The sequence below is a fragment of the Ornithodoros turicata genome, chromosome 1 (genome assembly GCF_037126465.1).
Source record: "Ornithodoros turicata isolate Travis chromosome 1, ASM3712646v1, whole genome shotgun sequence".
Taxonomy (NCBI): Eukaryota; Metazoa; Arthropoda; class Arachnida; order Ixodida; family Argasidae; genus Ornithodoros; species Ornithodoros turicata.
The window spans coordinates 116,096,540-116,121,632 of record NC_088201.1 but is presented as its reverse complement, the minus strand read 5'-3'; the positions used below and the strand labels follow the sequence as shown (position 1 = coordinate 116,121,632).

Below are 25,093 nucleotides of genomic sequence, written 5' to 3'. Positions count from 1 at the left end.
CAAGAAAAAAGGAAGAAAGCGGTCATGTGGTAGATAGGAGTATCTCAGAGTCCCATTCGCAGGCCAGCACGCTCCCCGTTGAAAAGAAGGCGGGAGGCCGCTCGTGTGTTCCCTTCCTCCATGCTCTGCACCACACGCCAGCCTCTTTCCCTTCGTCGCTAGAGATCTGCGTTGCTTGTGGATGTCACTGTGAACTATTAAAATTTACGCCGCCTTCACACTGCAGTGCTGAATGAAAGGAAGCCGCCGAGGCAATAATACAAAATGTAGATGTCGTGTATCACATCTTTTTTTACACCTCGAGTTACAAAAATGTACAGGGACGTAGTGAACCTTTTGGAGGTGAAGCTGTAGGAGGTACATGGACTAACCAGCTCTTAGTTTGTTAATTTGTCTGTCCTATAAATTCGGCAAGATTCCGAGCGATGCAGGGAGCTTATGCGCGGCAGCCGAGAGGAAAGGTATAGGATGTTTTTACCGTCTCGCGAACTGGTTACCGCATCATATTTTTTCGGTTCAGTTCCGGTTCGTTCAAGGGGAGACAAAAAATGTTTATGGTTCGGTTCGGGTTCGGTTCGACAAAAAATAACGTTTTTTTTTGCGGTTTTCGGTTACGGTTCAGTTCCGGTTCCGACCCCTGCTTTGGGATATTGTGTGTTTGAATCGATGTAATGTGACGCGTCAAGATGTAATTTTGCGTTATGTGAAACTCTTCTAAAACCTCTTCGAATCAATTTATTATTCGCTAGTGCATTACACCGTTTATTTTTACCACTTTTTAGAAAACGTTCTGGTTTTGTGGTTGTTTCTATGTGAACGCGTGAGTAGTCCATGTACACCTGGAATTCATACAGGGAGTGTACTGCATGTAGGGTGTTTCAGTCTCTGTGTGAAAAGAAATTAGATGAAAGTACGCTACGGAAAATCCTGTCTTTTTCTGCGTTTCTATGATTAGCAGGTATGTTTCAATAGAGCCAGTACTATTCAACGAACACGCCATTTTCGTTTTATTTCGGTTATGCGATCAACAACATTTATTTGTAGGGAGCTATTGGCATGTACTAGAATTAATTTTATAACATCTTACTTGAAAGATATTTAATTTCTTGAATGTAACTACGAAATTTGCCAAGATGATTGTTATGTCTTTATTGACATCAAGCACAACTGTCCTGGACCAATGTCCGAAACCGAATGCCTCGAATGTCAGTCCGCTCCGCGTGAGCTACCCTCCTCTTCCTCCCTCTCGTTCTTCTCCACCTTGCATCGACACAACACTCCCCCTCTGAAAAGTGGCCTTATGGTCGGAAGCGATCCGGTGGTTTCCGTGTCCTTTCCGAACGCCTAAGGGTGGCGTTTGTTTGGGTAGGTAATCCTGAGTTGACAGGCTGTTGTCCAACTTCGGATGCAGCTAGTCTAGACGCGTTGCGCACTGTCCCATCTGCCAAGACAAACGTGCTGAGTCCCACTTTCTCTTGGATGGCGATGGGCGGACCATACGGCCGGGGCCCCTTCGGACGGTGACCGGGTAGATGGACGCGTACATAGTCTCCCGGCTGGAACATGGGAGTCCTCACCCGGTGGCGTTCGTCGAAATAAGCTTTAGTCTTTTCCTGATACTTCTTGATACGCTCACGTAGCGAAGCCATTTCCATCTGAATATCTTTGTCCAGGTTCGGGAATCCGGCTACGTCGAGTTTTGATTTCATGCGCCTCTGATGTAGCAGTTCTGATGGCGATAACCCCGTTGCTGTGTGAGGCGTAGCCCTGTAGATCCCCAGGAACGCCTTCACATCTTGCGACACAATCCTCCCAGTGAGTGAAATCGTTTGGAGGAAGCCCATCAGAACTCTGTTGACGCGTTCCACCTCTCCGTTTGCTTCAGGATGGTATATTGCCGACTGTCGGTGCAGTATACCCCTCTCAGCAAGAAAATTCTTGAACTGTAGAGCTTCGAATTGAGGCCCGTGGTCCGAAACCAAAATTTCAGGGTATCCCTCACGAACGAAAATGTCCATTAAAAGCTCAAGGATAACTTCTGTGGTGACATGCGAAACAAGCGCTACCTATGGCCACTTGCTAAAATAACCCACAGCTGTGATAGCGAAACGGCAGCGTGTTGGAAGGTTGCTGAATGGACCTAGGATATCTATCCCCAACTGCTTCCACGGACCGCAAGGGAAAGGTACTGGTTGTAGAGGTGCTTTGTGCGTCACCGCAGTCTTGTCCGCTTCACGACATATATAACAGTCTCGTACATAAGTCTCAATTTCAACGTCCATACGAGGCCACCAATAACGCTCACGTATACGTTGCTTCGTCCGGACGATCCCCGAATGTGACTCATGAGTGATGTCGACAATTCGTTTCCTCAGCAAGGAAGGAGGGATTATCCTTGACCCTCTGAGTACGATACCTCCCACCGAAGTGATCTCGTCGCGAAGTTTGAGATATGGAGAAAGTTGTTCTTGCTGCTGCTTGTCCAGTTGAGGGTCATGCTCCAAGCAACTTAAAACCTGACGGAGCACGACGTCAAGGTCCATAGCCAGCAGCAGCTCCTGCATGGTGATGCAGGATAGCGCCTGCATAGCACACTAACTCGTCTTCATCTTCATCTCCGGTTGTAGCCAGCTTGTGAGGTAGGGGAAGACGTGACAGGGCATCGGCGACGAAGTTATGCTCTCCTTTCTTGTATACGATGGTGTAATTGTACTGAAGGAGACGTGAAGCCCATCTTGCAATACGCATTGGTTGCCGCCCAGTACCTTGGGTTGACAAAAGCGTGACCAAGGCTTGATGGTCAGTGCAAAGTGTAAATTTGCGTCCAAAAAGTAATACGTGCCACTTCTCGCACGCCCACAAGCATGCCAAAGCTTCCTTCTCCCCAGTTGAGTACTGGTATTTTGTCGCTGTCATAGCCCTTGAGGCGAAGCAGACGGTACGTAGACCGTCAGGATGCTCCTGCTGCAGTACAGCCCCCAGACCAAAATTTGATGCATCTGCCGTGATAATTGTAGGAAGCGAAGCATCGAAGAGAGCCAGCGGTACGCACTGTTGGATGAGAGATTTGACTTTGTTGAATGCAGTTTCTTGCTCTTCCGTCCATAGAAATCGTGTATCCTTGCGAAGCAGTCGCCGAAGCGGCTCCACCACCGTGGCGAAGTGGGGTACGAATTTGAGGTAGTACGAAGCAAGGCCAAGAAATGAGCGCAAGGATATGACATCCTGCGGAGATGGCGCGTCACGAATGGCTTCCAATGTATCCTGCAGCGGACTCAACCCATCCGGCGATAAAGCGTGGTGTTGCTGACTAACCAGGAGAGCTGATTCTTTTTGCGCTTGCTCCACTTGCTTTGCAATTGCCAGAGCAGTGTCCAAGGTCAGGTCGGGCTCTAGTAGCAGGCGATCCCTGACAGCCTAAATCGATGTCTTTTCCACCAACTGGTCACAAATCATGTCTTCAGCAATGGCCTCGAACTGGCAGTTTGCACTAAGGCTCCGCAGCGCCGTAATAAACTCATCAGTCGATTCACCTGGATGTTGCGCTCTTGCACGAAACCGGTATCGTTCGACCGTTCTATTTAGGGCTGGCAAGTAGAAGCGTTGTAGGCTCTGCACCGCGGCACCATACACGTCTTCCGTCTCATCGACGGTCGAGGAAACTGCCGTAGCAGGTAAAGTACGGAATACCCGTTGTCCCTCCACTCCAAGACAGTTCAGTAAAATGCACTTCTTACGTGTAGATGCATATCCCGTTCCACCGCAGGCTTCCATGTAAGCCGTGAAGAGCTGTATCCACTCAGGGAATGGCCGGTTTGCCAGGGGAAGGCAGAAATACTGGTGGGGGATGCAGGTTCATTGTAGTCGACTGCGCCAATCTGTTATGTCTTTATTGACATCAAGCACAACTGTCCTGGACCAATGTCCGAAACCGAATACCTCGAATGTCAGTCCGCTCCGCGTGAGCTACCCTCCTCTTCCTCCCTCTCGTTCTTCTCCACCTTGCATCGACACAACAATGATGTAACGTTGTTTGCCAGAAGTGGGAAATATTTCATGTCAAATTTACCCCATTTCATTATGAAGTACATTCCCTACTACAATGGCATTGAAGTTGATAATACCATGATAACTACAATGGTAATAATTTGTTGTATCTTTACCGAATCTGCGAGTCTCGCTCTCTGCCCGACGATTCGCTTCAGCGATTACCATTGTATCAGGTAAAGTCGGGAATAGTCCAGTATAGAATGAGATAAATGTTAGAAGCGCTTTCTGTCTATGAGAAAAACGTTACATTCACTTTACACACTTCGGAGTTGAGTTGACGCGATTGAAGAGATTGGTTAAAATCGATAAAACGAACTCTATGGCGAAAGTTCTCTACAGATGAATATTTTCCTGCATATTTTTCCCGGCGTTTATCCTCTATTTTCCTCCTCTATTTTTGACATGATTACTAAGAAATCCCTTTGTTGTGAAATGTTGATTAGCTGCAGCCAACTGCCATGCTTGCATAGCAAATCCGTAATTGGGATAGCAGACGCAAAAGTTTTTCAAACGTGAGGTTCAGTGTCGACGGTATTCACGTTGAAGTTGCGTACCTCCCATCGTGAGAACGCACGTCAACATAAGAACGACGCGCGCAAACAGTGTCTTGTTGTTTGTGCTTTCTCGCTCCCTGACTCGGATTTTTCTTTCTGTACGTATGATACCAATAGGTCCTTTCTAAGCACTCTATCACTTTTAAGTAGTTTGGCACCTACAGAGAAAAGAAACTGAAACAGACACCGTTACACCGTCACGAGGCCCACCGATATTTCGGACGCTTCGCAGAAAATGCAATTTTTGAGAAGCGCAGGAGTTGTGATCACGCCGCCTCCGCCGATACCAGCCCAGGCAGCACAGCGTGACGACCCAACGTCGGTGCGCCGGCGGCGACCGACCCGACCAGGTCGGCTCCCGACCATGGTCCGGCATACGGTTTGCAACACGGGGATGTTAATGGTCTGTTATCGGCAGCCTGTATCGTAACCCAACGATTTCCCGAGGTGCAGCCAATGCACACTTACGGGTACCTCCTACCCCCAAACAAGAGTTAATTTGCGCGATTTTTAAAAACAAAATCAATATGCCATTGTAGAAAACTCTTTATTGCGTCATAGACACAAGATACATGGGTTCTTTAATGCATCACTTCACCAGCAATGAAAAAAAATGAGTGTTACATTCAAAGTATATAACCACCAGTCCCGCATATGTACTATTTACTTCACAAATATTCACTTAACACAGGTTATATGGAACAGAGATAGAAGTTGGAACTCGTTGCCAGTTAAGCTGTTGAAAGATGAAAGTCACTGAAAAGGTTAGCCAGAACATAATTGTAGGCCGGTTCCACGTTAGCTCAGACAGGCAGGTCCCATGGACCCCCTGAATTTTCATGATTTTTTATATATATTTAGACGCTCATCGCAGATGATGATCAACATTGGTAAAATTAATCATTCGAATACTTAAAAAATACCTATATAAAATACTTATAAAAAATCGAGAAATCCAGCCCTGAATTCGATTGTTGCAATTTTGCCCTGTTTGCACGTGTATACATCCTGAGTTTTAAAAGATGTTGTAGTGCAATTTTTTTGTGCTTTAGTATACCTACCTGCCAGCACTCCGAGCGTAAAATTAGGCGTACAGGTGCAACACTGTATTGTATAAAAAGCGGCGAACATGCTCTGTCGCCCAGTTTTGTTCAAACTTCGACGCTTCTTGCTCTGGCTGTAGAGATCTCCGACACGTTCGTACGCAGTGGGGCCGCGTTTTGACGCGCTAATCAGCATTATACGCCTTTGGAGAAGAAGTTTTTGCGTTAGATGAAAGGCCTAACATCGCACCATATCCTGGCAAAATATATACGAAATCAAGTGGGACCTTTTTGAGAAATACAAGCGCGAAATCCATGTTTATTTCGAAATATGCCTAAACATTTGCCTATTTCAGCACATGCCGCTAGGAAGTATATGCAGGATAGATATATCAGATAAAAGAGCATTGAAAGCTGAGTAAGTTGATACCAACTATTTCGATCAGGGACATCTATAGCCAGAGATATCAGGCGTCGAAATTAGGACAAAAGTGCGCGAGAGGGCATATTCGCCATTTTTATACACTCTTAAGAATGAACTCCACCGCATAGCAAGCTCCTAGCCAACCATCATCGCGAATGATATCGTTATCTGCCCTGATTTGTTGAAAATGGGAGGCGTACGCCTTTTCTGTGACAATTATGAACATCATAAGTGTCACAAAAAAGCGTACGCCTCCCGTTTTCAACATATCAGGGCAGATAACGATATCATTCGAGATGATGGTTGGCTAGGAGCGTGCTATGCGGTGAAGTTCATTTTTAAGAGTGTTGCACACAGCGTTGCACCTGCGCGCTAAAATTTGCTCTCTGACAGCTGGCCTGTAGGCATAATAAAGCAGCATCAAACAATTTCACAACAATATCTCTTAACACTCGCGAGGTATACGCGTGCAAAACTGAAACATCCGAGTTCAGGGCCGGTTTTTCTCGATTTTTTTGCACGAAAACTATTCGGCAAAACTGTTGATCATAATATACGATGAGCTTATAAATATAAAAAGTACTGAAGATCCAGGATGTCGATGGGGCCTCCCTGCCTGAACTGACGTGAAACCGGCTCGTAACTAAATTTCAAACGCAGTTACGTAATGAAAATTGTAATAAATAATAAAACGTAATGAAAATTGACGTGAAGTTCCTAGGCTACTTTAGAAATGTAACAGGTTACCTTCAAGTTATTTTCTACTCAATATATATACTTTTCTGCTCTTGACCTGTCTATATGGTTAATTCAGACCTTGCTGTCAGAATGGGCGATTCAAGACGTTTCAAAATAGTCTTGATACACAAAAATATCAATATCTGCTACGACAAAAGAAGTCTGCATTTATAGGCTTCTTTAGGGAGGGATTTGATGATTTTGATCTCGTATAATAAGGCACATAAAAAAGGAGCACAAAGCAAGTTTATGCTCTACGAGTTGTCCCCTACATACATATCGTAGAACCGTGCCAAGTTTTAATCCTGCTACTCAATGCCCTCTATCAGTATCAATACACTGCTTATCGTTAAGATGCGCGATACCTGAGCTTCCTAATGCTCGGCTAAAACATAATTTGTAACATTTACCGTGTAACAACGGGAGTTAGTCGCGCCGTGCATGTGCCATCTTTCATCTCAAGTCATGGAGGGAGGACTCAGCCTGCGATGTTTGTAGACCAGAATCGAACAAAAGGAACTTTGAACTTTCTTCAAGTTACTTTGACGAACCCCCCACCCCCGAAACAAAAGAAAAAGAGAAAGGAACGAGCTCCTCAAGAAGTTACTGGAGCTCAAAAGCAAAGAGCTATGCAAAAAGTTACTGAAAATAGCCAAGCCGAGTAGCCTAGTTACAGTATCGAGTTACTGGTAACGAGTTACGCCCAACAACATGGAACATGTGAACAACTTGAGGATTCGTACTGCATGTGTCATGATCGTTCTATACCTTCATTAAGAAAATAGAAGACATATTTCCGTACCTTTGCTAATACGAGGGCAACATACACACAATTTGGGAACCACAATCTAAGAAAAAAGGTGTGAGAAGGTAGTAACTTCCTTAGTTACCTCCTAAGCCAACATAGCGTGATAAGGGGTGTAAAATGGTGGTAAAAGAAATTATCATCCATCCAAATTACAACAAAAAGGTGTACGCCCTCCTCGCTCACCGAATCAGAAGCGGTAACCCTATTATTCGTGGCAGAGAGTGAGGTATAGGGGGTAGAACTTTGCAACCATTGAGGCACAACATATGCGACAACTATTACCTCCTAAAAGGTCTAATTGCTCCACCTTTTGAGAGTGCAGTATGGCACATGTAGTGTCACTCGTACCCTTGTCTTTAGGATAAATATTAATGTATTAAGAAGATGCCTTTTCTTATGGCTTTCTTGTTATGAAGTCCTCTTATATGGATAGCTGAAGTCCTTTTAAAAGAAAAACAACACAGCATACCAGATTGTATTCCCTTCAAGCAAGCATCACAGCGCGATAGGTTCAGAGTGTTGTAACCGAAGTGCGGCGTAGATTCTGAAAGTGGAAGATAGCTTGAGGTCAGGGTTACACTGAGAAAAGTACACCACACCACAAGATGCACACGTTATTGAATACAGACCAAATAGCTAAACTTACATTTTTCAGCATGACGTGACAAGATCCGCTAGAAAAATCTTGACCATCATCGCTGGCTCTGAGGCTGAGATCTGGTGGTGGGCACTTCGGTGATACCTTCATCAAGGCATTGATTTCTTTAAGCACGCTCTGATAGTGGTCCAGCATGACATTCTGAATGAAAGATCAGCATAGCTTTCATTCACTCACAGTTTCAAACAAGTTGACATATCATGCGTCGATCACATTACGCAAACGGATTAAAGCGGAATAATTTATTCACTTCGGAGGTTCCTTTTTTTGCTTTCTTTTTATTTAGAATGACTACAAAAACGAACCTTGAGCTGAAGTCCTCCAGCATTCCACTTTTGTACACACGCAGGAGATGGAAAGCACAGCTGCAGCACGCAGTCCTCCTGAGAAATGGTTATATTTCGTTTGATGTCAAATACACAATACATACGATTCCATACTTTACCATATTACTGAACCATATTTTCACCAAAACGGAGTCCATTATCCTAAAAGCAACGCATAAACCACAATGGATCACTGAAATCGAAACTATGCGATGCTGCGCTGCTAAATTTCGAGAGAAGCCTTCTAGAACGGTGTCACTCATGTTGAAAAGCATCTATGAGTAACGTTTATCAATGCGAGGAATACCACAAAAAGAAATAGCACTTACCACTCGATGAATCGCTTAAAAATGGTGGAATTCCTCGAAAGTTTCGGGAGCACGGCCAGATACATTCGTTTCTCGAGCGACGGGGACCCCGACAATGCAAACACGGCTAGATGATCGAGGAACATCATTGGCCAGATTCGAAACTGTCGATTACGTGATTGCATAACTCTGCGCCTGACAGTCTGGGAAGAGAAATCCGTTGCTGCACCCCGGTCATGTGACTGATTATCGTGAAGTGATCAGATCAGCATCAGGGAGCGATCCTATATTTTGGTCACATGACCAAGGTCAGTCCAGACCGGGAAATGATCAGAGCAGCATCGGGCAGCGATCCTATATTATTGTTTACATGACCAAAAGGAGACCAGAGCGGGAAATGATCAGGGCACCGTCGGGGGACTACCTCTTCTCTTATGTTCTACCTCCTCAGTTCCCACACCGCTGGGAACCAGTCGGGCACTATCGTCCGTTCAGGAGCCGAAGCCCCCATTGCATTCACATTCTTTTCCCGAGGGTTTGTGCTGCCTGGGAGCGCACGCCGAATTGCGCCGATTCAAGCCGCCGCCGAACAAAAGTGGGCCCAACGCCGCCTACAAAAACAGCATCGGCGCACATCTCTAGTTTCATGCATACTGCCATGAGCGGGACAGAGGCGCCATCTGGTGTGATGCCTGACAACTGGCTTGCCACCTTCCGTTCATATCTGCAACCATCGTGCCCAACGATGCCCAGCCAGTGGAGTGCAGCTGTAGCTTCCACAGTTTCGTCACGAAAACCACCGCTCCCCTTGACCACGTGATCATCCGTAACGAATCACGACAAACTAGCCGGAAAACGGCGCCAAAAACCGAGCGCTGGCTGATCGATCTGCGCATGTGCGCTGCGTGCCCTCTTGATACCCTCTCACTCGAATTCTGTCCCCCCCCCCCCCCCCCACTGTTCCGAGCGCTTTGCCAGGCCCGCCAAGCCATCTGCTAATATTATCAGCAAGCCGAAAACGAAAATCCAGAAAACGAAGGAATTCACATGTACACATTTCTTGGCACGGTAAACATATAACCAAGAAGCAACATTTGAATGCAAGTAAATCTACATGATTATTACAGAATACTGCAGAATAAATAAAGAATAAATAGTGACGAGCAACAGAAAGCGTTGCTCATATTATAGAATTCATAAGGAACCTATTCGGTTTGGAGAAAGTAGATATTATTATACACATATATGAGCACGTGATGAGTTGCAGAAGCCATCCACTTCATCCCAGCACAACTGTAGAATTTTCAGGTGACAGGGGCCACATGGTCGCGGATCGCAGGGCCACGAACAGCTGTCGGTGTCTGAATGAAAAAAAAAAGAAACCTGTTAATGATATGGTAAACCCGAGCACAGGTAATGTTAATTGGCTGAATACGCTATGTAAGACATTGTTATTGTTACATGCCTAATGTCGACTAATGACAAAATTCGAGGAGCCCTGCGTACGCGATGCACGCTGTTTTCTTTTTCATGCACACCAGTGTATTAAATCAGTATCATCAGTCAGTATCATCAGTATCAGTGTATCATCAGTCACATTCAAAATAGCGGAACAAAACGCAACAAGTAACGCCACGCAGAATCATCAACCAGATCATAACTGATAACTGGCAGAGATGTAATACGGGTCAAGGTGTACCTCCATGCAAACAGTTAGGCGACAGTATTAAACGTGTGATCACTGACATGCGTCATACGTTTGTCTGCTTACCTTTCATTCAGGCGTTCGTCCATGGCTCGAACATCTTCGAAATCCACGAAACGAAATCACCGTCTGCCCACATAGACGCCAGCTACACAACGGTCAGACGGGTCGGCGCCTCGGAGAAACGAACGCGGGCGAATCCACAGTAGTAAGTACTGGACTCTCATAGTTCACAACGCTCAAGTGTCCTGAACACGATTTAATTAGCAATTAGAGCTAATTGGGCCTCCCCACATTAATCAGCACGCTGCAGGGAGCCACCACACTAATTGGGGGGCGTCTATCTCGTGTCCAGACCAGCTGAGCGTTGTGCATTACGAGAGTCCATAAAAAATAAAAAAATAGGTAGAAAATAAAATAAATATATAGTAATAGAGTGGAGAGAAACAATTTATTCAAAAATCAACGATGCGGTTGCGAAGAAACTGCTCCGCAAGACCTGAGTGACCAGCGACCGCCATGTTGGTAGTTGGCACCCAGTAGTTGCAGAGATCGACGACAGGTGGCCCAGTAAATTCAAGGCATGACACCAGATGGCGTCACTATCATAGCTCTATACGAAAAAGACAGAACAAGATACTAGCGGCAGGTAAAAAATGGCAACACTGCTGAACAAGTCTAGGCATGCGAGAGAAAAGGTCTAACTGCTACTGCTAAACAGCACGGAGAAAACAGTACACAGTAGGGAAAAGGCGACAAGTTAGGCCTAACCACAGCGTCACAACACTATGCAGCTAACACAAGGCGGGGACCGCTAAATGTGCGTCAACACGGAGAAAAGGCTTGGTCACTGCTGAACAAGCCTAAACATGCGTGTACGGCAAACATGCGAGAAAGGGCTTAACACGAGCGCAGTCAAACAACGCGCAAACATCGCCAAATCACTCATCGGTCACTGCTAAACATGCATGTACGGGGCACGGCAAACATGCGAGGAAAGGAACGCAGTAAAACAACGTGCAGTCATCGGCAAATACCTCACCTTTTCCTCCGTGGCGACGGTACGTCTGCTTTATCCGGCAGCCAGGCACAAACTGAGCGGGTACGTGGACTGCGGAGTACCCGAGCCCGTTACAAGCCCGTTACAAGAAGGTCTGTATATCGGTTCCGGACGGATCCCTTGGACTGATGAGCGAATTTGTGAGCTTTGCCAACGCAGAATTCAACTACATCGCTGCAGATATTGTGGACCTTCTCGCTCGTGCCATTGCTCATATTAAGTACGCCCTGCGGAAGCAGCGACATTTGCAAGCAGTCTACATCGCGAACTTTGTCACCGACTTATTGAAATACTGTTTGGTTATCGACATGCAACGCATTAAAGAGTCCCAATAACTTTGACGAGGCCCTGTGTTTTTTTCACTGAAAGATCTTTATTGAATACATAAAAAGGAGTTGGTCGATAGATGCCTGCACCCTCCCTGACTTGCCTCAACAGAAAGGATATGGGGAATCTTCATCGCAGCGTCGTCATTGCGCGGGTCACGGTACCAGTACAATGACGAAATGGTCATTCTTTTCATACACCCATTCCGCTACCACACTGCCACGATGACCCATGCCTTTCCTGTCTGCGAGAGAGAGAGAAAGAAGCATATCTCGACAAGAACTTTTATTATCGATTACATGCGCGTGTACGAAGGACTTGCTTTGTTCCATGGTCACTCGATGCCTGACGACGACGCTTTCGGGCTCTCTTCCGGGTTTTCCGATGCTGCACAAGGAGAGAGTACTATCGTAATTGTATATGCGTCAAAACCTAACAAAGCTCACCGTATCCGCAGCTTCCGTACGGGAAGGAGTGTACGGCATCCAAAAGATAGCGCTTGTCGTCGTATGTGACCAAGCTCTTCTTGAGTCTCGAAATGGTGTACATTGTTTGCTTTATACTCTGGATGGTGCACTGCTTCTGAGAGACTGTTCTTTCATTGAATAGATAATCTCGGTACACTTCGTGCAATAAATGTTTCCTCACCACGTCTTTCTTAACTCCTTTCGCTCTCGCGATTTGTTTGTGTGTCCCAGCCAAGAGAATGCTGTACATTTTAGCTCGGATCGCTACGACCTCTTGAATAACACCACCTCCAGTCTCGTCTTTGAAGTACCCCATCTGGTTCGCATGCTCGTCATTGAAAAGCGGTTGGTCCGGCGGATAGGAAGACAAATCTAGCTCGTCCTCCATTTTCATCAGCTACTGTTCCAGGCTTGCACACGTGAGAGAAAAAATTATGCTGTCCGTATCGCTATAGATCAATTGCACTGGGCATGTCAAGCGAGGAAAGAGCGACTCGTAGATGAAGCTGCACATTCGAACTTTGGATATCTCTAAAATGGCAAAGCCCACGTAAAAGGGGTGCGTGCATTTGATGCGATGCTGTTTCATCTCGTATAAGATGCACTTGTCGCTCAGAATGTGAAAATGCTGACTGTCGACGGAGCTAGCTTTTCGGAGCACGCTTTCTTTGTTGTTTGCTATAGCGTACCTTTTCATGCGTCTCACATTTTGTATCGCTTTACCCAACGTACTGTTCGACATGCTTTTCTACAGAAGTCGCTCAAATTTCGTGGTCGCGCCATTCCTCAACGCGACGTTTCTCTGCACGAAGGTTCGCAAAAAGTTGTCTTGGCGGAACGAGAGGATGCTGTGAACTCGTTTTATTTTGATGCCCAACCTCTCGTGCAGGGCAAGCAATGCATAATGAACGACGTAGCGTTCTTTGTCGTAGCACGTCAGCAAGAGTTTCTTTATGGGAGGGGCATTTAGCGCCAACGCGTGTTTCAAGTGCTGCTGGTAGGGGGAGAGTTCGTTGTCGTCCACGCATCTGTGTTCGGGTGCAAGGGGAAAATCCCTGCACTGTAAAAAAAACTACCCTAAAATTTACGTATATTTTAATGGCAGCTATGCTGCCGGACCTTTCCCGTTAAAATTACGGCCACTTCTGGAGAAGTACTGCCGTTATATTTGCGGTAATTTTGATGTAACCAGAATGTTTTTTTTTTCCCGTGAAAATTACGATGTCTTACAAAAAATGCAGCCGTAAACTTTACAGGGATTTTAATGGCAGCTATGTTGCCGTCTCTTTCTCGTAATTTTCACGACCACCTGAGAGAGTCGGCTTTAGGTTGAAGTGTGGAGTGCATAAATCCCCACAAATTTGGGAACAGCACCGTAGGATGTGTAATTGTGTGTCTTCTTTTAATGAAATTGCAAGTCATGCAATAATGTGTGACACAAGTCCTAGAGTACAGGATCAAGCATTTATTGTACCTACAGAGAAAGGGTGGAAAATCTGTGAAGTCTGTGAAATCTACAGCGATCAAAACAACACCTTAGAGTTGCAAAGGACATTAAGTATATCTGGTTACTAAGTAAAATGTTCCTTTACACTTCTGCTGTTTTCGAAACAATCCCCAGAACTTCTTCGTAATTTGTTGGCTCTGTTCTTCAGCTTGCTGCCCCTGCAGGGCTGATACACTGTAAGAATAAAATGCATACAAGCATACAGCACACAAGCATTCAAGCAATGCATACAAAGCAGCATACAAGCAATGCATACAAATGCATAACATGCAACTGATAAGAAAGAAAATGCAGATATGTAGTACGACGGTGCTACCATTGGAATGCAGCTCCACATGCACACGCATTACACATCCAGTATGGTGGCACTAGTAGAGACACCTTTACGGTGGTGGCTGAGTACTTTCCAATACAAGCGAAGAAATATCTTAAGGTCTCATACCGGTCATAAAGACCTTAAATCACTCATATTTGATTTAAATCTGGTTAGACATTGATGATCTTGTGTGGAGTGACTGTGTGAAGACGCAATGATGTTAGATTGTTTGTCATTATAGATGTGGTCGAAAATTGTTGTAAAGAAGTATATGCTTGGTTACAAAATAACCATGCTTCACTCGTATAATCACAAATGTCACTGAGATTATTCCAGGAAATACGTGCCAAGCAATCGAACAGGTAGTTCCAATCACAAGATATGTGTTAAATGAAAGAATCAGCAATGCCGTCGGAGAAGCAAGTATATATTTTTAATTTTGATGACTAGTGCCACGGGGGATGCATGCAGGAATGAGAAGGTGAGTTTACAGTAAATCACTGCACTAATCTCACCATGCACCAGAGGATTGCGCGCCTGTGTTTTTTACATAAAATATGTACCACATAAATTCGCTGCACCCAAATGTCCTTCATACTGACATATGCACGTCCCGCACATGAACTACTCATCACCGAAAAAAAAGAGAGAGAAAGCACACAATTTCTAACACTGAATGTTGAATCTAACAGTGATTTCCTTGTTCCGAGCACAAATCATGATCAGAACCACCTCCCGATTTGCCTCGCAGCCATTTTACCCACTAATTTCAAAACAACATACTACAATTACGTCGCATCAGCATAACATTTTGTAATCAAAGTGGACTTTCTTTACTACTCAGTTTTTAGACTATAGTCATAACAAAGAAACAACTCTGTAATGCTTCTTGCATTCAGGATGAATAAATACTATGGAGAGCAGAGCACAGCATAGCGGTGCACCAGCCTTACAGGGGGTACCACAGTTTCTTACTGCTAGCGAGAAACAGAAGCTGGGTGATTTCACGCAGGATCAGGCAGGGTGGTCCGGTCGACCTCTCCAATTTTTTTCTTTCAACATATATTAAAGCCTTGGCCCTAGGAGGCATATTGGCGCTGAAAGTAGTTGAAACTAATTGGTGGTTATTTTTCAATGAATTATCATTCAGATGGGGGCATTGCGACCACTTGCTACGCAGTTTGACGCCACGTATCTTCATAACTGTTTGACATATTCAGCTGAATTTTCTTTTCACGTAGTGTCTCGGGTGGGTGGCATTTTATCTTATCTTCGGAGGATCCTAAGTTTTCCCTTTGAGGAGATAAAAAATCGCAAAGTTGCCTCATTTGTAAAATATGGTACGCCTTGGGAACCTCACAACTCGGCCCCCAGTTGTGATACTCAAAAATAATCTACATCATTGTGTTCGTCTCGAAATGCCCTTTCTCCGCATAGCGAGTACATCGTATTGCGAATTAAGGCCACACCCCCAGCGGTCTTTTTGTGAGTATCTACGGAAAATGCGTAAATTCGACATCGCGCATCCCATATATTCCCACTCGTGGCATAATTCATTTTACTCACAAACGTTCTTCATGACGACTCAAAACAGCACATCAAAAAATTTTTTGCTTCAGAGATGGTCGAAATTACTTTGTGAACGACATTGTGTTACGAACGTAACTTCGACCATCCCTGAAGCATTTTTTTTATGTGCTGTTCTGAGTCGTCACGAAGAACGTATGTGGTGTGTGCGTAAAATGAACAATGTCACGAGTGGGAAGTGTATATGGGGTACACGCTGTGGAATTTACGTATTTTCATTAGACACCCCTCATAAAAAGACTGTTGGGGCCGTTGCCCTAATTCACAATACGATGTACTCGCTATGCGAAGAAAGGGCACTTCGAGACGAACACAATGATGCAGATTACTTTCCAGTATCACAAATGGGGGACGAGTTGTGAGGGTCCCAAAACGCAGTGATGGCCACTAACTACTTCTACAGTAGTTAAACTATAACTACCAACTATTTCGCAATGGAGTAGTTCAACTAGTACTACTACTTTTACTAGTTTACTCTAATTGAATAGTTTAACTAGTACTACTTTTCAGGGGAGTAGTTAAAACTCCTTCTTTAACTACTGCAATGTATTTTAACTACATCTATAACTACTTAACGTTGTCCATCAACACCAATCCCTTGTAGTGTTCTTGAACACCTATAAATATGAATCACAAGCGGTGATAATGATATTTAAAATATACTCTTGTGCCTACGTCGCTTAATTCACATACTGTCGTAAGGTCCACTGCCTGACTCTTGTATATTATGCGCTGACAAAAGAGCTTGCTGTGGAAATATTTTCTATGGAGTGAAAGCTTCCGCTTACGACGGACCATGTACGCGATTTACACTCAGGCTCCTTCGCCACAGATCAATGCAACACGCACAAATATTGTGGTGGGTGCCGATTGCGCCACTGTGGACTGTAAAATATTTTGGCTTAGCGACGATGATCGATCATGTAGCCACCCTGTGCGGTTTCAATGCAAATTAGGCTTCACTAGACAAGCATTAAAAGTGAAGATTTAGTAAACATGCACGGCACAATTGCTCTACACCTCCGTTCCCATCAAACATGTAGCTCAAAGAAAAAGTCAGAAGTAGTTGGCACATGCAGCAACCTAACTACTGTATTAACTACTCCAAATAGTAGTTTAACTAGTAGTTGCGACTACATTTCTGCAAGTAGTTGATAACTACTTTTTAACTACATTCAGGTAGTAGTAGTAGTAGTAGTTTAACTACTGGCCATCACTGCCAAAACGTACCACATTTTACAAATGAGGCAACTTTGCGATTTTTTATCTCCTCAAAGGCAAACCTTAGGACCTTCAGAACTTCGTATGCAGTGCTACCCACCCCAGACAATACGTGGAAAACAAATTCAGCTAAATATGTCAAAAAGTTATGAAGGTACGCGGCATCAAATTGCGTAGGAAGCACAATGGTCGAAATGCCCCCATCTGAATGATATTGCATTAAGAAATAACCACTAATTATTTTCAACTTCTTTCAGCGCCAATATGCCTCCTAGGGACAAGGCTTTAAAATACGTTTGAAAGAAAAAAAAATTGAAGAGGTCGACCGGACCACCCTGCCTGATCCGGCGTGAAATCACCCAGCTCTGAATATAAGATAGGAAGCTACATGTACTAGCCAGCGACCAGTAGCTTTACTCACCGACTTTGTTTCCGACAAAAAATAAGGAGAGGGACACCGAACATTATCCGCCATGCTATGCACTTATTGCAGCAAATTCTAAGTGGGTAAAAAGGCGTGATTTCAATTGCAAAGGAATGCTAATGTTCAAGGGTGGACAAGCAGCATGCCAACCCAACAATACCCTAATTTCATGTGAAGTTATAAGGGACACCAGCTTCTTATGTTCTACCTTTCGAGACATCGGTGTGACATTTAAGTTATGAACACTACAAGCATATGTTACAGTCACTAAAGAACGGCGGTACAAACGGCTAAATAAAATAAGCCGGAATAATATCAGTTTCTAGTTGAAAAGTGCTGTTACAGAGAGAAGGATTAAAAAGATAAGGTGATGGAAGACCGATTGATGATAAAAATTGAAATAATCACTCTGTGTCACGAGAAACCATGCAAAAGAGATGCCCCCTCCTGGGTCTTCTTTTTGCAAGCGATCCAAGGCCAAGCGTGTCTTGGATGCCTTTCCACACGACTTGGCCAGGAAGGATGGTGTGCCCAGAAGTGACCACCGCTGCTGGAGCCGATTGGAACCGAACAAATTAGGCAGGCGTCAAGAACACGTAAAACATGTTCAACAATCACGACATTGTGCAAGTAACACCACATCGACAAGTACATACGCGTATGAAGCAAATCATATGTCCTATACGCATGTTCTTAGATCTTTTCACCTAGAATACAAAATTTACAGCAGAACGGTTTAGCATTCAGTATCTTGAAGCACTGAAGTGGGACATTTTCCTTTTCGCGTGCAATAAAGAAAAAGTACGCGTCTTCTGGGAGTACAGTACGTTTATTTTTGCTCCGCTAGCGGGATTTGAACTTCTAATTTGCTCCGTGAGGCGCCCCCGTTGTGCCTAGTAAGGAAGACGCAGTCGTGCAATAATTAAACGTGCGCTGCGGATACACCTTTCGGCAATGCGAAATATGATCACAGCGCAATGTGAGGTGAATGTTGAGACACAATAACACTTTATACATACCTGAAACCCGCTGCATTTGGACACATGGAACTTGCATCGACTTCCCCGTCGCCATTTGCAAACGCCGTCTGTCAATTTGAAAATGACGTTGGCGATGACGATGTGTGCCCCTTCGCCATCGTTGACTCTGCAAATGCCGCCGACGTGGCTACACTGCTGCCGGCAACATTGCGCGCTGCAGCCCTGTTCTGTTTTTTTTTTTGGCACGAATTTTTCTGTACGTTCATTTAATCTCTGTGTATATTAGAAATCCGTCATGCTGTTCCCCGCGTAAGTAGCCTTTGTAGTGAAGAAGCTGGCAGTGTAGGCTGGGCCCCAGTGTCGTTGCGTTTCTGTCGCTAGTACACGCTGCACAAGTGTACTTTGTCATATTAAATATCCTGAACAGAAAACGCTCCCGTCTGTTCGTGTCTGTTTTTCGTGTGATCTTGTCTTTAGGGCACACGTTATGCTAAACAATGATATCCACTGTTTGTAAGACATCCCGAGGTGTGAACGTACAGCAGCAGATATGAAAGTTACTGAAGTATGAAATTGGCATCTAATGAAATACAATGCATAGCAACACTATGGCACCATATGCATGTATACATGTACTGCAATCAACCAATTATTAAAATTCACTGTTTCCAGCAAGCGTAGCACAATGTCAGATCCTGGAAAGCAATGTGACAGTATGGAGGACTACCGTAAAATATACAGCCATTTGGCTGTAATCATTATTACGGACACACTACTACCGTCTTATTTGCGGTGATAACGTCATAATTACGACATATTTCAGTGGTGCCGTGTTAATTACACTACTTGGACCGTATTTCCAATTACGGTAGCATACCTGTTCTTTTTACGGCAAAAAATGGATTTTGACCGTAAAATTTACGGCGATTCTTTACAGTGTGGTGAGCGCGTGCAGTTCTTTGGGATACGACAAGTCTACCACGTACACGTAACCCACTTCGGAATCGTGAGGAATGCTGAGAAAATCGATCTCGCTCCACCTCGAAGGATAAACCCACTCAAAACCACCTGTCGGGAGAAGGAAAGTCATCGCGTACAGGTACAAACTGTTCGTGTCGAGGTACTGGATAAAAGTATTTTCTTGCTGGGGATCTTAATTGTGACACACCTCGTGATTAGCCTTACAGTACCTGTGGAAGCTGTTACAAATACCTCCCCTGATTCCCTTCTCGATCATTTCGTACATCTCGCGATCGCTCATGAGCTCGAGTTTGACTTTGGTGAGCGTCAGAGCGCCGCTCCACGCGTAGCTGGCGAAGGACACGGTATGTAGGATATCTAACCTATCCGCCTCTAGCGCTATCTTCCTGAAATACAGCAGAACATCACAGAGCTGACAGGCGTCGAGCGTGACGCAGAGACGCGTGTAACCACCGAGGTTCTTACATCCGAACAATTCGAAAATCTCGAGGGCGTACTGATAGTCCTCGTCCGTGATCTCTTCGTCGTTCAGGTCACTTTTGAAAGCTTTCTTTGGCGGTAGTGCGGGCAAGTTGTACGCTTCAAAAGTGTCGACAAAGGTGTACGGGTAAATGCCCTACCTGAGGAGACGACGGAAACGGTCACCATACATTTGACGGGTACAATGAAACGCGCTCTCGCCACCGCTACTGAGCAAAGTTTCCACCAGGTTAGAGAAGGACAGGTTGAAAAACCGCGTGGTATCGCAGAAATGGAGATCACCTATGTTGAACACTCTTATCTTTTCCGAACTCGAAGCTAAAATCCACGGTTCGCACAGATTTAGAACGTGCATGTGGCAGAGAAGGGAGCTCAAATCGTATTGCACGTTGTGCACGCACACGACGAGTTCTTTGGTGTTACGACACATAAGGTTACACGACTCACACAGCGCCGCAACAAAATTCGAAGAACTGGGCTCTATGAAGCGAGTGTGGTCGTGATGCGACATTTTCCGCGTGTGGCGGTTAAATTCGATTCCACAAAATTCGCAGTGCGTCGCCCTCTCGTGTCGAAAGTGATTTTCCATACTCATGACCAACGGCGCGGGACAACGGTTCAACCTTTCGATTTGATCGCTAAATCGCTTGAGCGAGAGCAAGCATTTCTCTGCCGCGTTGGGTCCCAAATAGCCATCTAGGCCTAGTATTTTTCCGTCCCAACTTCTCACTACAACGATGCAGTACGAGCTCATCCTGTGCACACTCACGGCGTCCTTAAAGGTCAGCTACGCCGGTTTCCCGATGTGTTGAAACGGTTGTGATATTCAGAACGAGCGCATCCAACTGCCCCCGAAACGCACCTTCGTTTCTCAATTTTGTCTTCCTATTACGAAAATTAATTCATCAAAGAAACCAAAGCAATCCATGGGCGCAGCCATTTTTGTGACGTAGATGGGATAAACCTGCTCCATCTACGTAGATAGAGAATCGTGCTTCTGATTGGATGAAAGCTGATGCTTTCTCTGGCTTCCTTGGCGTCTTCTCCCGTTTGCGAGGAAATCCAGTTATGGCCGCCGGCTACGATGAGCGTTTCGTCCGAGACAATCCCGAGAACTATTGGACGATGGAAGCAACAACCGCGAACTCACCTCAATAACATTTTCGGCGTGAAATTGTGATTATGTGCTCGAGAACTGCGCAGTTCAACCGTTCAGCTGCCATTCACGTCAACCTGTCTGCTGCTTTTACTACAAGTGCAGGAATGGGAACGATTGAGCAACAACGTGAGACTTGATCGTTGAGCATATACCTGCAGAGGACTGGTCTTCAAAGAAAGAAGACCGTATTTCTGCCCATGCACATCGCGCGATTGCCAGGCTTGTTACACGAGATACATATATTGTGCAGCATCAAAGCGCGACTACAATGAACAACGTAGGAATGTATCGTGACCACTCGAACTGCATTCGTTGAACCATTCGTCGGTTATATGAAAGTGCTCATTAGAGTTGCCCCGCACAAAAAGTGTTGGATGTAGTTTTGTAGTGTGTTGTTTATCTCGTAGCGCGCATTGCGGCATGTAGATTGAGAGCCCTTATACGTATTTTTTGCATGTTTACTTGAGTGTGCGCATTGTTCTATACCACACTGGCTATATTTCATTCATAATAGTTTCGCAAATGAACGCGTACGGGTCGATCTCATATTGCATTTGAGTTAGGCATAGTGTCTTCAGATCAGGGTATGTGTATCCTGTTTGCAGGGCCCAACATATGTTATTAAGGGTAGTGCAACATTTCCCACTTCTTGAACCATGCTAACATTGCCAGAACAAGAAACATTACACTGTGCTGCGTACTCCACACTCAGTTGTCTCGCGAGGTAAACCCCCAATTATTATATTGGGTACTCCACATGTTCAACCAGGCAGCACTTCCCATATCCTGTTTTTTTAACATGTGCTTAAAATTGCACAACTGCTCGTAACTTTGCCACCAAATTAGTCAGTGACAAAAGGTATATGTACTTTATCACGAATGTAATAACCTTGGTGGAAATGGTTGATGGTGTCCTCTGCCTTGTACGGTGCACTTCATAGCAAAATACACAAGAGTCCAAATGTTTTCCTTGACCACAAATGCCCTGTCAAAGCTGAAAGACCCTTATCAAAATGGGGAAGCGGGCTTGCCTGTTGTGTGTTGTTTCAAAAGTATAACACCACAAAATTTGTGAGAGTCACTTGGCGTATTTAGTTATGTTGGTCACCTCCTGCACCAATTTTTAATAAGATTCAAATGCGTTGCTACCAACCAGGACCTAAGCCTGACCTATGATCTAATAATAATAATACTATCTATCTATGACCTATATGGACCTTCAACAGTAGTTTGGTCTAGGTTTCACACGTGGCTTATAGTGAAATTCGAAGCTGCTCTGTAGAGCTGACAGGAGACTTGCAGAGTAGATAATTTTTTTATTTATATTTTCCAAAGAACATGTAAAAAACAATGTGTTGTACCAACTGTATTCAATGAAATACAAATATACTTTGTTTTAGCTATGTGCATGTTAGCAGATTACAGGTGACCGATGACACACAATGGGCGTCAAGGGTGAGAACACAAGAATACTACCACTGCAGGCAATGTCCTGAAATTCTAAGTCACCATTTGTCAGAAACCAATGACCACGCACAGCCTAAGGATCATATTGAGCTCCTTCCATTATTACTTTTATTGACAGCATGTTGGCTGCCATCCAGTTCATGAAAGTGACCTTAATCGTTGAAAGAACGGTTCAACAGCAAGCGAGCTGGTGATAGTGTCCATGATGGCGAGACCTGAAGAGGAGATACAAGAAGGGACATACACACACTATGTTGAGACATTGAGTATGTCCCTTCCTATCCCTCGTCTCAGGGTTTTTAGCTATGGACCTTCATGATGTTTCCTTCGGCAAACGTTACATATTTTTATGTAGAATTGTGAAGGGACAGCCAGGCGCTGTTAGCAAATCACACAGTACTTTTCTTGAATCAATAATCCATAGAAGGTACACAGTCATCTCCAGCATTGCACACATCTGTGGGACATGTTAATCACTTTGGAATGTCACAGACATGTCATGGAGGCTGGCGCATGATTAGTGGTGTTGAACAGACAACTATTTGTCATAGTTTAGGCATAAAAAGCAGTTTTGACACCTGCATGTTGAGACAGATATATCTCTACATACTCTGCCATGACACAAATGTATGAAGCAACAAATGTACTCTCTACTTTATTATGGTGATTAGTCAACACTGCCAAGAATGTGGGAACACAGTCTTGTACCACCTACACTCTTCAAAATGACCTTCACGCACGACACATTGTAGGTCAACGAGACTCCAGAATGATGTCCTCTCCCTCCCCATTAGCTGAAAACACTTTTCTACAACCTTGTATAAGGGGACGTTAGTACAAGGAACGCACACGTTCCTTTTTTTAGCAAATCAGTATTCAGAGCGTTACCATACAGTGGTAGGCCTGCAGTGCATTACGTGGAACAGCACACACTGTAAAAAATTTCACCGTAGAACATGTCCCCCGTTCTAATGACAGTCTTCTCCAGTTTTTCAAACTGCCATTTCCCATAGTGCTTTATGGTATGACACAGTATTTCTAAATCTTTACTGTAGTTTACTGGTTGTAGCAGAAAGAAGACACCACTGTTTCCGATCACAGGACGCAAGCCACAAGTGCTATACGGAAACAGTACATGCTGCTCTCTAGCAGTTGTTCGTGTTTGAACATGGTATGGTGCATGCGGGGTAAATTCCATGGTTAAAGTATCCAAACGTGAACAACTGTTAGATTACATGATGTAGAATGCTGTATAGTACAGTAAAACCTCCGAAGTCGGACACCTCCCTACCTCGGACAACCCCCCATGATTTCATTGCACGGGCAGGCTCCCATTGAAACTACATGGGGACGAAATTCTCTATGTCGGACACCTCCCTATCTTGGAAGTAGGATAGGGTTTTCCCTGCTAAGTCGGACAAAACCCTGACCAAATTACCTCAATATCGGCCCATCTTTGCACCAAAAAGACCCAAAATGAGCCAGTGGCCTTGACTTTTGCCCTTTTTTCCCCTATACTGGTCTCAGCATTTTGTTGCTTTAGTTTTTAGAGTCCAAAAACAAGTGCTGTCAGTCTACATTGTAATTCTTTATGTGAGCACTTGTCTTCAGTTTGTCTAGAGCGTTTAAACGCGCACTGCACGAAAGCTTTGAGAAGTGGGCTGACGCTTCAGGGACAAGTCCTTGCTGCTCGAAAAGCTCAAGAGGTAATGACATTGAGTACACTGTAAACTTTTTCACACCTTTAAAGGTGTGCGCTATGCACATTCAACCTGGTTGCATCTCCATGATGATATTTTACAAAATTTGGAAAGCCTTACTAAAGATCAAGTGTCAATGCAAATCTTGCTTTCATTATGTCTTGCATATCGTAGGTACGAGCTAATGCATATATGCATCGCTATCGATAATCGAGCACGCGCAAGTGTCTACAGTACTGTTGAACAATGTTGAGATGTTGCAAGACTGAATTTTTGGAGGACAGACAACACTCGAGTAAAGAAAATTTGTGGGAAACCGTGCTCCATTATGATGTTACCAAAATTACACCTAAAAAGGCGTGCGCTATGCACGTTATTACACCTTTAAAGGTGTGAAAAGATTTAGAGTGTAGAATCTGAACGGAATTGAATCTACTGAAATCAGTAATAATTATCAGTGAAGAGTGGGTAGAGGTACCACTACCAGGCACCACCACCTGGTACCACTAAGGACCTGAAATTGAAGAAGGGGGACATTTCTCACAGCTGTGATCTTTCCATTTTTTGTTGCTCTCATATTCTGTAACTCGGACACCTCTATAAGTAGGAGACACTTCGGCTGCACCGCGGGTGTGCAACATAGGAAGGTTTCACTGTATTTATGTCCCGTGTCATGTGACCACAAACAATATGTGCTTTGCCTCATGCCGCACAGGACAGGCGAATTTAGCTGCATGTGAGGATAACAACATGAAACCCGAGGTGCGGAGGAAAAGGCATGACTCTACGGTCTCTGTGTCAGT

General features: G+C 44.5%; 1 protein-coding gene across 1 annotated transcript; it reads right to left on the bottom strand.

Moving 5' to 3' along the window:
• Positions 1–1,298: 1,298 nt before the first annotated feature.
• LOC135383930 (uncharacterized protein K02A2.6-like) lies at positions 1,299–2,018 on the bottom strand. The gene has a single exon (XM_064613218.1). It carries the CDS (start codon positions 2,016–2,018, stop codon positions 1,299–1,301), a length of 720 nt encoding a protein of 239 aa, XP_064469288.1.
• Between the last annotated feature and the right edge of the window lie 23,075 nt (positions 2,019–25,093).

What these genes read in the sequence shown, in the direction of transcription:
- LOC135383930 (XM_064613218.1), bottom strand. Translation starts at nt 2,018, where the DNA reads ATGGACATTTTCGTTCGTGAGGGATACCCTGAAATTTTGGTTTCGGAC.